General features: G+C 39.5%; 2 protein-coding genes across 2 annotated transcripts in view; one reads left to right on the top strand and one right to left on the bottom strand.

Annotated features, from left to right (window-relative positions):
- Positions 1-16,219, top strand: part of nonC (serine/threonine-protein kinase Smg1) — a 187,268-nt gene that overhangs the window by 7,572 nt on the left and 163,477 nt on the right. The window lies entirely within an intron of this gene.
- mAChR-C (muscarinic Acetylcholine Receptor, C-type) lies at positions 1,541-16,069 on the bottom strand. Its single transcript, XM_074090627.1, has 5 exons — positions 15,836-16,069; positions 5,288-5,845; positions 4,534-4,693; positions 3,244-3,414; positions 1,541-2,327 (listed from the first exon to the last, which is right to left on the bottom strand). The coding sequence occupies exons 2-5, from the start codon at positions 5,653-5,655 to the stop codon at positions 1,821-1,823; spliced, it is 1,206 nt and encodes a 401-aa protein (XP_073946728.1). The 5' UTR covers positions 5,656-5,845; positions 15,836-16,069; the 3' UTR covers positions 1,541-1,820.

Genomic DNA, 16,219 nt, shown 5'->3' with positions numbered 1-16,219 from the left:
TTATTTTTTTGCGAAGAAGTTTCTTTGACTTATTTAGACTTTTATTCATAGTCATAGATATATTTGTAAAGATTTTTTTTGACTAGTTTACTCTTTCGCCATTGGCGTAAAGTTATATCACCGGTTTCCCTGTCGAAATCGAAAACTAAACTCGTAGCGTTAATCTAAAAAGATAATTTGTCTTTTGATGGATTAGTGCCTGGGCGGAAAAGTAGAAAACGGGGTAAAACGGGATCCCTTTGACACCCATAATTTTATTGTTTCTATTTTCGATAGCCAGAATTTGGTAACCATATTATTTTTGGTCCTAATAATCAATAGTCATAATCGTTGTTAGGTATAACGCGTAATAAATAAAATGATTAAGTAGAATAATGTTACATGCCATACAAACCAAAAGTCATAAAATTGATCAGCATAATATCAAAAGGCATACCGTTTTATTTTTCATTAATATTGTAGGTCATATTTTTATATTTACTACTATTATTATTCATACCATTTTATTATCTAATGTTTTAAAGGAATAATTTCAAAATTCTGAAATAATACATGTCGGACATTCAAACATTAGAAAGTTAGAACTGTGACCCCTTACAAAAAGTACCAGCTAACAGAAAATTAGGTTAGGTTAGGTTAGACCTGTGAGTGACCCCTTACAAAAAGTACCAGCTGACAGAAATGCGTTATGTCAAATAATAATATTCCTTTTGAATTTCAACCTTTCAATACAATTACCACATTAAATGTTATGACCAATAACGGTATCAAATTCAATAGTTATACTTATGAGTAATGAAAGGGGGCGAAAGAAAATTATGACTATTGAAATTATGACCAAAGATAATATGACGAGCATCGATAATGACAAACAACAGTATGGATAAACCAAATCGAAAGTTTAACGTTATGGGAGTCAATATAGACCCGTAGAAAACGTGCGTTTTCCCAGATAGATAACACCGAGCTAGATCGATTGTTCGCCTTTTAGTCGAAAACATCCACATATTATTATATATTGTTACGAAATCGTTAGAGTCGTTTGCGAGAGCATCGAAATTAAGCCCGACGGTTTAAGCAGTTATGTTCTGTCTAAAATAATAAGTGAAATCAGTGCTAAAGGATAAATGTTTCGAATTAGTATTATGATAGATAACTGAATTGCACAATTTCTCGTAAACTAAAAATATCTTTTTAATCTTATCAATTACGTTGCCTGTAATGTGTAACTTGTTTACAATAACTTTTACAAATTTGTTCACACTTCGAGGTTAGAGTTTACTTTGAAGTTCTTTCTTTTATTTTGCTGATTATTTCATTTAAAATAACTAATAACTATTATTCCCAATCTCTAACATTTAATGAAAGCGCCCTCTCTGATGTAGGCGCTAACACTGTCCGTAGACTGTCTCATTACAGCTGCCTAGTTTAGAAAGCAAGTTCTAAGTACAGCGGATAGATGGCGTCTTCTTCACCTTTTGCTGAAATTATTTTTTCTATGCAGGTACCCTGATTTGATTCAAAATAAATACAGGCCAAATGAATGATATATTTTAATGTTACATCGAACAGTTTAGCTATAATTTTATCATTAAACATCTCAATTTACTTATGTGACAGAGAACCTGTTATAAGAATTTCATTACGGCAGGAAACTCATTAAAATCTATTAATAAAATTCAACAATAAAGCTTTTATAAACTTGAGCGTAGATTCAAACAGGTACCTAAATGCGAAGAGGGTACCTAAAGTCACTAACAACTTTAAATGCTAGAAGCGTTTCACGTTTCCCACAGAACGTTTATAACGTTTAAGTTACACTACACTGCGTCGGGGGACCGGGCGGCGGGCCGGTGCACCGGCGTCGGGTCCGGCGCGTACGACGGGTTGGCGTCGCCTCGGTCCGCGTCCACGTAGCCGGCGTTCTCGATGATCCGGCACCGTGCCGTGTCGGTCTCGCGCTCCACGTACATCAGCCGCGCAGGCCGCCCCCCCATGCTCGACAGCGCGCTCGGGGCGCTGGACCGAGTGATGGAGCCTTCCCGAAGGGCCACGGAGCCCCTCTTCCTCTCCGGCGCTGGGGATCCCCTGTACTCCGATGTATCCGGCCGCTTGCAGCGCAATAGCTTTACGAACGCGGCACGGAAGCCTGCATTCTTCCACGCGTATATCAGAGGATTGATACCGGAGTTGGACATTGCTAGTGATGAGGTCAACCGGTACGCGATAGGGTTGTGTAGCTTCACGACCGGCAGCGTCTGAGCACAGGCCACCACGACGAATGGCATCCAGCAGATCGAAAAAGAGCCCAACACCAACAACACCACCTGAAAGTTCGATAAAAGCGGTTTATTTCGCGTTTAACAATTAATCTTTGTAAATCGAGTGTCAACCTGTCATCGCCGCCGGTAACAATCGCTTTGATACAGTGTTGAAATATTGGTTAAAGCCTATCTGTCAACATCAAAATTACCCGTGTATTTTTAATGTATGTTTTTAAAATTTGTGCGCTATCAGAATTGTGCTTCGGGTTTTATTCAGTCCGTAGCGACACCGTAAAGGTACAGTCTGTTTTATGAACGACTCGTAAAATTTAGGGACGTCATTCATACGGAGTTATAATGTTTATGTCGCTGAGGTAGCTTTCGAATGGAGGTCGGATGACGTTATATACCTATGTATTTGTATTGTTAGAGGACGTTGAGACGATTTGAGAAAAACGCTTATGAGATTTAGTTAGACAGTTATTGGTTAATTTTAGCCAAGCTTTTTAAAATTATTGGTGTTAATAACTAATTATTGGATAAATAATTGGATTTATTTTATCTAATTTTTTTCGATCGATTCGTATTTTATTTTCCTTACTCATATCCATTCCATATTGTAGGTATGTATGTTTATGTAGCCTAAATAATTTAAGTCGAATTTAATTTTCACTTGCCAGATTTTAACGAAATAAACATAAACACTTATTAATACATACAAATGTAAACTGAATAAAAAGCTTGTAAAACTACATTATTTTTAAAGCTTACACAAGACACAAGATGGGCTTAGTCCGCCACTGGGTGTTATGTAAAAATAACAAAAAAAAACTTGTAAACTTGACTTTATGACTTGCCTAGACTGAGGTGGAGTAAAATTATTAAGTTGTAGGTTCAAATTCGTTGACGATGATGTTAAAGGCGAAAAAAAGCGAATAATTTGAGACGTTTAATGAGATGCATTTAGATTGGTCTGTACCTGTATACTCTTCCAATCATTGGCGCCGGTGGGGCAGCAGGTGTTGGCGCGCATGCGTCGCGCGTGGCACGTGGCCTCGCGCCAAATGCGCCAGTACAGGATGAACATCACCACCCAGATCAGAGAGAACATTGGCGCTAAGATGCTCGTGGTGTACTGCTTGGGTACCACCTGGAAATTATCAAAAATAATATATTAGTGGATTTGTAAATGAAGATGCTGACGTATCCGACTACTGTTGAACACAAGGGTGATTTATGGAGACTATACGTGGATGGTCTGTGTTCTTGTTAGATGCTTGACTTTAAAAATATGATTAAAAAAAAGTATGATTTTATGGGGTTCAAATCCACTAAAAAGTTGTGAGTTTTAAGGCAATTCCTTCGTGGCTCATCCCCTAAGCATGCTAGTCTAGTAGTATACATTGCAAACATTTTTCTAAGCAAGTGTTATCACTGATGTGTCCTGAGTTACGGGACAGCAGGGCTACTACGAAACTCGAAGCTCGTGTCGTGCGGTCCCTCCGACACTTATACTATTTAATACGACAGCGAGAGGGACGGTACGATACGAATAACTACAGTAAAAAGTTGATTGACCCTTCTACATTACTAGTTAACGGCGCTACAACTAAAACAATCATAGTAATTTAAACGCTTGCCTGTTTGTTCAACAGGTGAACCAATGAGCCAAAATGTATGACGAACCCGGTAATAGCATTACAATAACAAGAAGCTCCCTAAACACTATCTTATCTCCTCTCCATAATACGCAGGTTTATAAAACTAATATTGAAAATGGTTATCGAAATAGCGTTATCATCTGATATTAATAGACGGTAGAAGGATAACTCCCACAGGAAACATGAAAACATGTCTTGATAATGCTGCATTTACTTTTTCTGCTCCTAAGATCCGATAGCACCTAATAATGTAGCGTCAAGAATAAGCTTTTCTTTCTTTGTTTAAATTGATGAATTGGAATCGGTATACTTGTTTCATTATGTAAAGTGTTCCGAAAGGCATAAATGCTCAAAGAGATGATTGTCCCGCAGTTTAGAATACAGTCGTACCTATTTATTTCATCGATATTTTCAATACAGCCTTTGATTAAGTCAGTAATAAATCTATTCAAATCTCTTTTACTTCGGCAATTTAAAATGCGACTAACTCCTCATTTTCTCGCAATTGTTGGAACATTATATAAAAAAAAAAAATTATAAAGGATATTGTTCTTTGTCAGCTCAGTCTAGCTGTCCTTCCTTAACAATTGCACCTAATTTCGACTCACCATATTCATTTCGCACGCGACACCTTCATGCCAGTCATTCCAGAACATAGGGATACAGCTGATGCAAAGCGCCACCGACCACGTCGTGCTCATCAGTAGCCTCGTCACCAACTTCGTCATGTACCGGCTGTAGTGTAGGGGGTGCACTATCGCTATGTACCTGTAATACATAATATTCATAAACGTCATGTTTTAGAAAAGAAGCTTTGAAATAACTTCTAAAACCAATCTTTGCTTCCTGCTGTTTTATGTAAAATTGAGCCGACAATGTCAAATAGTTTCGTCGTTGACTACAAATTAACACGTTTATTGCTACACATGTCAGCTGTCTACTGGTTGCAGTGCAGTGGGTGTAGATATATAGATTACCGACGATAAAAAGGGAGCCATGGCGCGCTACCGATAATGCTTGTAGGTAAGCTATGTGAGACATACCTACTTCACTGAAAATAGCTCAATCCGTTCGATTCCACGTGTACTAGCTTTAAATAACTCTGTCTAGATATTTTATATGCAAAATAGCCAGTTGATACGAAACACTTCGAAAATTGTCTCGAGACACATTTCGGGACGTTTATACGAAGTTTCGTTTGAACCTTGAACAGTTTTCTCATATTGCTGCAACACACGAACAGAGGTCAGTGACATGCAACTGCAGTGGCACAAGTCTGTACATACTTTTATGGTCTGATAAAATCAAGTTTTCGAAACATTGTTTCGTTTTAGTAACTGTTATAAGCAAAATAATTCTTACCTGTCTACAGCTATAGCTATGATGTTGTATATGGACGCCAGGCAAGCCAGTATTATAAGAATAAATCTCATGAGGCACGACCATTTGATTTTGCCGAAGTCGTTGTCGATGTAGAAGACGAGATGGTAGGGCAGCGTCAGGCCCACCATCAGGTCGGATATGGCCAGATTGAGCACGAACTGGTTTGAGACGAGCGACGAGAGGCGGCGGCTCAGCGTCACGGCCAGGATCGTGAGCGTGTTGCCGCTGACGATGAGCAGCATGAGCGCGCCGTCCACGATGCTCCACGGCCAGTAGTTGTACAGGTCCAGCGCCGCCTGCTCCGTCGCGTTCGCCCACTCGCTCTCATTGCCGAAGACAACGTCCATACCATCGCTGGCCGCGCTCGCCAGCCCCCCGCCCGAGTAGTTCGACGTCGTGGCCGAACCTCACACGCACATCGTCTTAACTGTTATTGTCACTTGTCACTCGCGTTGCAGCGCACTGTTGTTCTAGTCCCGCGCCGGCGGTCGTCGCACATTTTACCGAATGCACTCTTAGTTTCGCCGTCTCGAACATCTGGAACAGGGTGAAGTTGGGATTAAATGAGCGGTCGGAGCGGACGTGAGCGCGGCCCGCTCGTTGCGGATGCACGGCGGTGTGGGCAGCGGGCGCGGGTTCCGTATGCGGGGGCGCGTTTCTCCAACAAATTACTTCGCAGCGGGGACCAGGGCTAGTTTGCTCCACTTCTCGCGCCTTTAAATTACATTATGAACTTTTCCGAGGGGTGCGCGTGACACGTCGAAAGTCGTCACGCTGACGCCCGTTCTATCAGCGATGAATTATTTATACCTCACAACATGAACGGAATGAGCTTTGTCTGCTGTGTAATCGATTGATGTTCGGCTATAAATGAGTTATTTTGAGACAGCGAAGGGCATGCGGTGGTCCATAAAGTTAGTCGGATTATGTTCGGTAGGTAACTGTTTATAAATATTAAAGTCGAAAGAGAAAACTTTGGGGGCTTTCCGATCGTTTATTCATCGTATGGATTTGAAGTGTTGATGTAACAAAGTTTTAATATTTTTTTATGAAGGAGTCAATTTTCTAAATAAACACTCGTCCACAAAGGGTATGAAAGCATTAAGCTGCATACGTGGGGTCATGCACTAATCTCATTTTAAATAGCACTCAGCGGCGTGCTTAGCCAAATGGTTATGTGAAACGAACGTATAGAACGGGAACGCTTAAGATGGTGATGCTCGTAGAGATAAGGAACCTAGTCCGATTTCTCAAGCAGCACGACTGCCGGCGCCGGTGGCTATAAGTGCGGCAACGGACGTGTTGCGCCGCCGGTCGCCGCTGTGGTCTAGATCTTCCAGGGATTAAGCTACGGACAGTTACATTTAGGCCATTACTCAACAATAGCCCGTCTTTATAAAACTCTCCACTACAGTCTTGTTTATCTTTAATCTCGTCCGTTAATTTATTCGGGAGGCGTATTGTTTTCTGTTGAAATATCTAGTGAGGCTGGAGCTGACGGTGTCAATTATAACCTCGAAGCTCGCCCTACCCCTGACACCCGACGACGTTTATCAGAATTTCAAATGCGATCTGATCAAAGACCATATAAATTTTTACAAGCCTGCTTTTATCTTGAACACAATGGTTCAAAAGAAAACAAGAGTAATTGAAAAATGGAAATAAGAATGATTTCAGAACAGTAGTCTTTTACCGTCTCCCGGAAAATTAAGAGTAATTAAATTATAGTCCATTAATTTCGTTTCGGCTTAAGTGGAAATGGAATGTCCATTTAATGTTAATTTATGATCGTAACGTAGCGTTACCATGCAAATTGTAGCGTATGCGGTGCGGAAACGTATCGATTCTGGCCGAAGAAGGTCGCGGGAACGCGTTATCGATGCCTCGGGTTCGACACCCTGTTTACGATAAGTTCAATTCATCAGCGTTCTGACGGCGCATCATCTTAATCTAGTTGAAAAGCGCGATCGACAATGTACTTGCAGACGACGGAAGAAAAATGGATTATGGAGATTGATCAGCCGTAAAATGGATTCCACCGCTCCGGACGACGGGCGTATTGTTCGTCATATTAATGGAACGTGTAATTGTGCATTAGAGAACGGCGGCCATGCAAGTTTGATGAATGAAACGTCAGTTGAACCTAATTTGGAATAACTTCATCAACCGCTTTGTCCACGGCTTGTGTCACGTTACTATTAACTGAATAGGTCTGTGCATTGTGTATAGAGTTGTTTGTTCCCTGTGTTTACGAGATAGTTCTTGAGTGCAGATTGCACTTCTAATGTATTAGGTAAGCTGCACGCTTTAAATTATTTATAAGGCATCTGTGGTTGGCTCCTCCCAAGCAGTCGCCGTGTTACTTTATGGAATTAAACAATCATTTTATTGTAACAATACATTTCGTGAAGGTGGATTTAACGTTTCGAAGTTACGTAAATTGTTTATAGCTAAATTGCCCTGTGTTTTAATAACACTTTGACCGATTGCTGTCGGCCATCACGGAAAATTGAAACTGTTGTAATATAAAATAATTGTTCTTGATAAAACTATAAATATCACGGATGTCGCATGTAGGGCGTAGTAAATAGCTTTCATTTTCGAAACTTGTCTAATGTAAAACAATGTGTCTATGTCACGAACAGTGCAGCGAAATCAATCGAAGCGTATTCCGGTCACATCGTAGTGTTGCGACAACTGGGCTAGAACATCAAATGCCCTTTGGCGCCCAACGATGTGCATACACTGATCCGCACGACTTGCACAATCAGTGTCGACACAACCGAATCCAATCCTTCTGTCACACACATTATTGTCCACTATTCCTGTATGGTATCAAACAGTAGGCTCTACATGACCAATGATACCGCATTAATATGCAATGTTGGCGACCAATCACTAGTTAACGTTGTTTGACATATGCGGCGCGGAACGTGCGACCTAATCCAACGCATCTATTTCAGCCTAGTTTAGAATTCGGAATTTTCTAGAAAATTTGATGATTTGATTACTCTAACCCAGTGATGGGCAAAGTACGGCCCGTTCGAAGTGAATAGTACCTACCAATATGGCCCACGATCATACCTAATATAATTTCATTATTAGGCAAACACATAAAAAAGTATAAAATAGAACGATGTAATCCTGGCCCTCCTCTAAAATATCTGTAACTTTCTGGCCCCGCTTGAAGAAAGTTTGCCCACCACTGCTCTATCCTGAAAACCCTGAAGCAGTTTCAGACGTCTATACGTAACCGAAAGTAGCGTCGCCTCATATAAATTATGCCCGTAATAGCGATGAGCCGAGTTTATATGAGAGTTAGGGAAAAATTCGACCTCAAATCCTGGAGTAAGATTACGTTGGATGGAATAAGCTCGCGACGGCGGCAGGTGTTGGTGAGATTTAAACTGTCAGGGTAACTGGTACACAAAGTTAAAATAATATTACAGTTAGTCGTTCACTTTGGTTATGTTTATTTATAATAATGATTTATAACAATGTAATGGGTTATGTGGAGGGATTTGATGTTGATATATTTCGTCTAACATTTTCATGTTAGGCAGCCCTTTAATATTTTCACGGATCGATTGGCCAGAAGTACATTGTTATTGCCCATGACCATTGTGCCCCGTAGGATAATGGTATTTGGTCGGCACTGGTAATAACAAACCGTCCTTCTGAAAGATAAAAAGTAAATGTAATGAGAGTTATTTTTATATTTTATAAAGAGTTAACTAACTACGGATGTGTCTGCCGTGTCAGACATAATCTTTTTAGGGTACTCAGAGCTGTGTCCGGGTCCGTCCGTCTGACAGTTTCAGGGCTGTATATTTTGAACCTAAATGTACTCGTAGACAAGTGAAATTTGTACCGTTCGAAGAATTCAATTTTTAATTTACAACTTTTTACTAAAAAGAGTAGGCATTCTCTGCTACAATATGTATGTAAATTAGCATCCGCGTGCAATGTTAATTACAAAATTGAATACGTATAATGACCGAAATAACCTTATTTTTTTATTGCAAAGAACATGTAATTGCATAAAATACAAACTAAACGTCTTACTCAAGAACGACGATGTGATTGTGAAATCAGTTTTACTTCACGGTGATCTCATTGAGGACTTCTTGAGTCCCAAGGTTGGGCAATCTTTCCAACGACGCAAAAAACTGCACACAAAATAAATGTGAGGTTAATAGGTTGTCATGTTGTGTCAATGTGGTTATGTATGGCGTCATCTGCTACATATCTATTTGATAGAGTTGAGATTAGTATATATTTCGTCACTACTTACAAAAAAAAACTCGTACCTCAAAATAAATATTTTTTCTGACTGAACTTTATAAACATTATATCAAGGTTCAATTTTGTTGACATTTTGATTTTAGATACGAGATATTTTCAAAGTAGTGACTATTTGATTCTTCATTGAATCCGGGTAAAAATATCACATTAATCAAAACTCTAATAATCAGAAATATAATCGGTACAGTACCTGTGGGGCATAGTTTATCCCAAAGCTGCACATAATTATGTCTAGTTTGTTTGTCTTTAAGGAGAAACTAGCATATAAAACATGACATCGATCTATGTTGTAAGATGTTATCATTTTTCCTCAAAATCCGGTGACATTGTTATCCTAACGAACGTGACAAAGGAAACAAATCCCTGTTAGCTATTTCGGGATTCTCCTATCTAAGGCTCCGCTTAGTGGCTGAGTTGAGATTCTTTACGGATCATATCATCTTTTATATTGATCTGATTCCTTTTCATGTGGCCGCTCCTTTATGAGGATAATTCTTCAATTACAACCGTCTTAGTGCTGGGGTTATGTTGAAACATCGTTTTACGAGGCATACGCGTATCGCATGATCCAAACCGTTTAACGCAATAATTCCACATGAAGCGGTACTTTTACGTTTTGGTGGGCTAATTGATCCAGTGACACTGCAAACGCAAGTCACTAAACATAATGATTAGTTAATTTGACAATCGTACGTAACTAACCCTGACACTGACTGCTAGACCGTTATTTCATTAGTATTGATGGTTGTTCTTTATTAACGATCGCCTGTTGCGCGCTTTAAAAGACGCCAAATTTAAACGACTTTTATTTAGTCGACTGAAGTTTATTTGCTTAACTGCTTATTCCAAGTTCTTATTTTAGAATGTATTCCGACCGCGGGCAGTGTCACGCGATAAGTCGATTTTCGCAAAGTACAGAGGCGGGGCGTGACGTCACACCCATAGATCCGTATCGCAGGTTCCCGCTCCACATCAATGTCTCGAAGGTCAAGGGCTCGGGGGTCACTAGCCATTTATCAGCTGACAGAGTTTCGTGGAATTTTAAACAGTTTGTTTTGTGGCACGGGGTTATTTGTGATCTTGAAAACGGAGTGTTTCACCTGATAAGAGGGCTGTTTGCATTCAGAAGAGCTATTAAGGAGCTGTTGAAATTTAACGTCGGGAACTTTCATCGCCTCCTTTACGGTCGCGTTTCGAGTTGAGTAAAATGTATTTGTATCACGCTTCCCGCTAACTGCGACTACTCAAGAGGGTCCGCGAAACATTAAAACTTTCGCGTCCCAAATGGACTCTGAAATTTCACTGGTGTCACATGTCCCGAGTCCCGGCAACTTTCTTTCATCTCTACAAACGTCGGATGAAGCAATTTGCTTCCCTATATTGGGAAAATTTACTGATAGCATGGCTTTTCATCCCCGAAATGGACACGGTAGAATGAACTTACATATTATGAAAGTATATCATATTAAACATCAAATGGTAAATCATTTAAGATTATACATAAATTTTGATCATTATCCTTACTTTCTTTATGAGTTACATGTCGTGTTGTCGCAATATATGTTTCCTAACTTCCAAGGATAATATAATTCGACTTTTGATTAAATTTTACTTCCATTAAAATAATTCTTTCATTCAAAATTTATTTGTTTGGTTTCCTTTTTAGTCTCCATGAGATTCTTAAATAGTTTGAGACTGTCTGTTGGCAATGTTGGTATAGTAGCTAGCGTAATATCTATTTCTTCAACATCGTTTGTGTTCTCCCCATCCCACAAGGCAGTCGTAAATGCTTGTATCACGTACATTGTGTGCTTAAGGGTGCGCCTCTTGTGTACACTGTCTAAAGCAAAGAACGCCAGCCCTCGCTTATAGTAGAATAACCCTTATGACGCGACGACCTTTCTGCCTTCATTGAACTCAGAAAACTCTAAATATCGAAGACGCTCTAAAGTATTAAGGCCTTGTTACTTTCAATCAAAAGTTTTTGGGATGAATTTTCCAACGGCACCGTTCGGTTTGTGACTTATAAGAATGGATTTTCCGTTTCGAATTGGTTTATTGATATTACAAGGGCTTGTTATGAACTGTATGTATTATTTGAAGTGTATTGTTAGAAATAAGATATAACTTAAATTGATTATGGAAATGGTACCCTCCTTAATTAGCTTCAATTGTATTCAAATGTTTCCTTTTTACAACTTTTATAAAAAATGAAGGCTATAGTTTATTAACTTCATGGTTTCATTTTTAATAGTAGATTGATAACCAAGGGTGGAAAATGACCCATTTCACCCTAGATATTTCTGCGTTCGAGCGCCAATAGTTTCGAGGGGAAATGGGTAATTTCTCCCGAGTTAGACACTCTACTTTTCATTTCGACTGTTAAAAAATAAAAAAATTTTATTTTAATATAGATTGAACTAAAAAAAACGAGTTGGGACCAAGGAGCTATAGTGGAGGTTTAAACGAACGAGCGATAGTTACTTTATTTTTTATTTTATTTATTTATATTTATATTCTCCATTTCACGAATGACTTCCATCTCTTTCTTAACCTAACTAAAGAAAGAGATGGAATATGTTCGTGACGTTAGAAAGATCAAGTTTCTTGTTTCAAACGGATGTTCGGCGTTCAACCTCCAGTGTTGTATAATAAGCTCCTTGGCCACAACGTGCATCTATTCTAGATGGCCATATTGGCCATGCCCAAGCCAATCATCTTCGACTCCGTGGATAATCGAAATTTAAAAAAAAAATACTTTCTACCCTAGAGATGAAAAGGAAATTTTCCACCCGGCTATCTACCCATGAAAATTAACCTTTCCGAAGAGGAGAGATCAAAAAGATTTATTTATTGTTGTTTCCGAATCTGAATTTATCACCCGTAGGTATTGTTTACGCGCGGAGTTACCGGCAACTTTGCCCACATTATTGACTTTGACTCTGACTCAATTACTTTTGTTGTTGTTTAATGTTATGTTTTGTTCATCGCAGTAAGTTTTATCAGCACTATTACACGCAACTGCATGTTTGCAGTCGCACTTCAAACTTCTGCCGCTATTATCAGTGATTTTATTACGCGTTGCTATGTTAACCTTTCTACGTATAAACATAAAAGTCCAATGTGTTTGCGAATGAATGTTGTGTTCTAAAGAATTCAATGATAACATGTCTTTCACTTTAAAACGCTGAGTTGTCTTCTGGCAAAAAGTTAAGGAGAAAAATGTCCGCTTTAGAATAAAAGTTAGCAGCCAAAGTTTGAAACGAAATGTCGTGAGAAGTGAACCGTGCGGAGAAAAAAGTCGAGACAATTTTAGATTGCTAGCATTTGAAGTGTGTAGTCTGGAACTCCAGACGATAGTATTCGACTGCAAAACATATGTACCTATAGCTTTATGCAGACTAAAAATGAAACTATTTTATTTCTACACGAATACAATCGTCTAATTGGGAGTCTTACACGAAGGGTGCCGTATCATTAATCTAAACACCAATGGACCCCAAAAAACACCCGTTCACTGCACGAAACATTTAGTATATGTATGTAGTAGCAAACTTTATGTACTTCAATCAATATTCTTTCAATTCAAGAAGAATTCACAAGCATGGGAACTTCTTAAATAAAGTTAGGTAAAAGTAAAAATCTTAAAAAATGTCGAGCTAAGTATTAATCTTCAAAAAATATGATGGCATGCTTTCGCAATCGAGCAACTCATTAGTACAGTTGAGTAGGCTCGCCGCGGCATCGGACGAGCGAAACCATTTCTCCGTGATGTACCGTCCATTTATGTCCCAAATTGCATTCGATTTCTCTCATTTGTGTCCCAAATTTGCTGTATCATTCAGTGATAAACTATGGACCAAAATAGCTCTGTTAGAAACAGTTTAACTTTGAATATTTATTCTGACCACGCGCTGTTTTATTTTGCACTTTTTTGTCCCGTGCTAAATGATAAAACGATAGGCAGTTTGAAATACGAATAGTGAGGAGACGTATCTGGTTTACAAAAAGAACTCGCATGTGTTTTGAGGTACATATTCTTTTGTGAATTGATTCTAACTAGATTACATTCCACGCGTTTAATAATCTACCTACATGTTGTCATCCTAATGAAACATAAAGGCTAGCGCATAAAGACAACCCACACGTTGATGACCATGAGCACCAAGCATTGTTGCTGTCGATATGCAGTTACAGTGCATACTAAACTCTGTTTCGTATTCTCTTTGACATTTCATATGTTACTCTTGGATAGTCAGTGTCACAAGCCAAGGGTTGTAAGGTCGACAATTTCAAGTTAGTGCTAGTTCTATTTTTATGGAGGTTCCGCCACTTAATTAGACGGGCCGTTAAAAGGGCTTTGCACTAGCAGTTTCCTAATACCCCCGTCTGCGCAAACTTTACGCCTTAAATTGGCACGATCGTGGTTTATCGCCGTAATGTCTCTCCCGTAACGGATTTACTGAAGCAACAATAAATACCGACACAGATATGTGAAGCTGTTTATTACTATTGTTTCTATTTTCGATAGCGAAACCGAATCGATGGTTTCAAGTGCAATGTGCTATGAAGATCGTAACACTATTAAGGAAAACAGAACATCTGAGACATCTATGCTATGAAATGCTTTTCCGAAATGCTTTTTAATGCCGACCCAATTGCTATTTTCGTTTAATTAGGAACTTTCATTAACTGCTGTGTTCAAAGTGCTAGAGCAATTTGTTCTGATTGCCTTTTTGGGTATTGGTTCGTGGTCATACGTGTTATTTTAATGGGGTTAATAATATTGAACAGGCTGCATCGAGCCCACGCCGCTTCCTCGACCACTTTATTGAAGTGACACCGAATCTATTTGTATCATCGTGAGTTTCATTTTCTTTTGTTCACAGTAAATTACATCATGATTTATTAGCTCATAAGGTCGCTTAAAAAGAAAGCATAATTGTCTGGTCTCCATTATCCGCTGTGCACGCGATACCAAGGATCGTAATAAATTCTCAGACGTCAGGCTTACTGTTTGTACACAATAGCCACTGAAAGCCTTCAACTAAATACTCGGGTAACTACAATTACATAAAGTTACTTCAAGCACAGAATAAGCAATAGTACAAGCTTCAAGTAACATTGGATCGGTATATTTGGGACTAACTAACCTGGACTTGATGGCGGTTAGTTTTCGTAAGATTACATTGCAGTCACGAAACGTACAAGTTGAGAACTAAATCAGTGTTCATTCGGGATTATCAGACTGACAAAAGTTTTTGATTGGCTCTATTCCCTGGAGATAATAGGAGTCTTCAACGCAATCGAATCCCTAGACTTTAAAATTATCTTAGTTAGGCTGTTATTTTACTTCAAATATGAATTCTAAAAGCCAAGTTCGAACAGATTTTCTTATGGGAATTGTGTGTGTCTTTCCTACCAATTTTTATGCGGATCGCAAGAATTTCGATTCCCGAAGGTATTCAATTTGCTTGCGCTTTGTGAAAACATAAAGCCCACAGATGAAACAAACGATAAACATGAACTGCTGTGAAAAACCCGAGGCCCGCTACGGAATTTTTTGTGTATTTTGTGATGAATAGATGTATTCGTGATTCGTGGCCTCGTGGGCGTAGATTACAAACGCTTTTTTGACTCGTGCAAGCGAAAATAGATTTTTTATTGGATAACGAATCCAATAAAGTATTCTCCCTAATTGAATCTTTTAGATAAAATTCCGCTTGAATCGGGCAGTTACATAAGTGGGGGTGGAGGCTAGCCCGTGAAGGCTTACGTAAGGAGCGTCGCAGGCTCGCACCTCGCAGGGAGCGCCGCTCGCCCAGCTGACTCGATGTCTACTTAATATTACTTCGCACCACTCACATTTGCATATTCGAAGCGACACCCCGCTATTGTCATTTTAACAGCCATCTAAAACGGTACACATAGAGAATGAGCTCGTAATTACTGTTTGTTAGGGGTGTGGAATTTAATGTGTTTCAATTTGTGCTAACTGTGTTTGTTTTAGTTTACTGTGGTATATTTTTCCAGCGCGCTACTTTTGTTAGGTAAACTGCGTCCGACTCGTTTCAGGTTTAAACTGGGCTCGGATTTCCTTTCAATGGACGTGTCAATACGGCGGTCGTGGATGGACGCTCGACAGCTCAGCAAATAGTGGTGTAGTGGGCATTGTCCAGCCCGAGAGTTCGCTCCGTAATACCGACTGGCGTCAATATTTACCTTAGCGACGACTTCGCCATTGGTGACACGATGCAACCCTATAGTTTCACTTTCCCGCCAAAACAACTCATCACAACAACGCTACATCATACGGTGACACCAAATATTTTACTACCAAAGAGCACTGTGAAGTTAATTGCAATGTTAGTCGTTGCAAGTTTTCCGACGTAAGGTTGGTGGGGTTGGTTCCCGAGGGGCGCAGCGGAGACGTACGACCGCGTCGGGTGCCGGCAAGCAACTAACTGTGGAAGGAAGCCGCCGCCGGCACGCGACGTCTAAACTCCAATTTCGAGGCCTCTAATAGGCATTAGTGGACTAAGCACCAGTGGCAAAGGTCATGGTTTTTGATGGTAAACGAGGAACCAGATGACATTACTCTGTTAG

Source organism: Choristoneura fumiferana, chromosome 8 (assembly GCF_025370935.1).
Source record: "Choristoneura fumiferana chromosome 8, NRCan_CFum_1, whole genome shotgun sequence".
Classification (NCBI taxonomy): Eukaryota; Metazoa; Arthropoda; class Insecta; order Lepidoptera; family Tortricidae; genus Choristoneura; species Choristoneura fumiferana.
The sequence above is the reverse complement of the archived record's forward strand: the minus strand, read 5'-3'. Positions and strand labels throughout refer to the sequence as shown.

Coding starts and splice junctions, on each gene's coding strand:
- mAChR-C (XM_074090627.1), bottom strand. CDS start 5,655: ATGGACGTTGTCTTCGGCAATGAGAGCGAGTGGGCGAACGCGACGGAG. Junction 4,694..5,287: donor ATAGCTATAGCTGTAGACAG/GTAAGAATTATT, acceptor TATGTATTACAG/GTACATAGCGATAGTGCACC. Junction 2,328..3,243: donor ATGATTGGAAGAGTATACAG/GTACAGACCAAT, acceptor TCGAACTTTCAG/GTGGTGTTGTTGGTGTTGGG.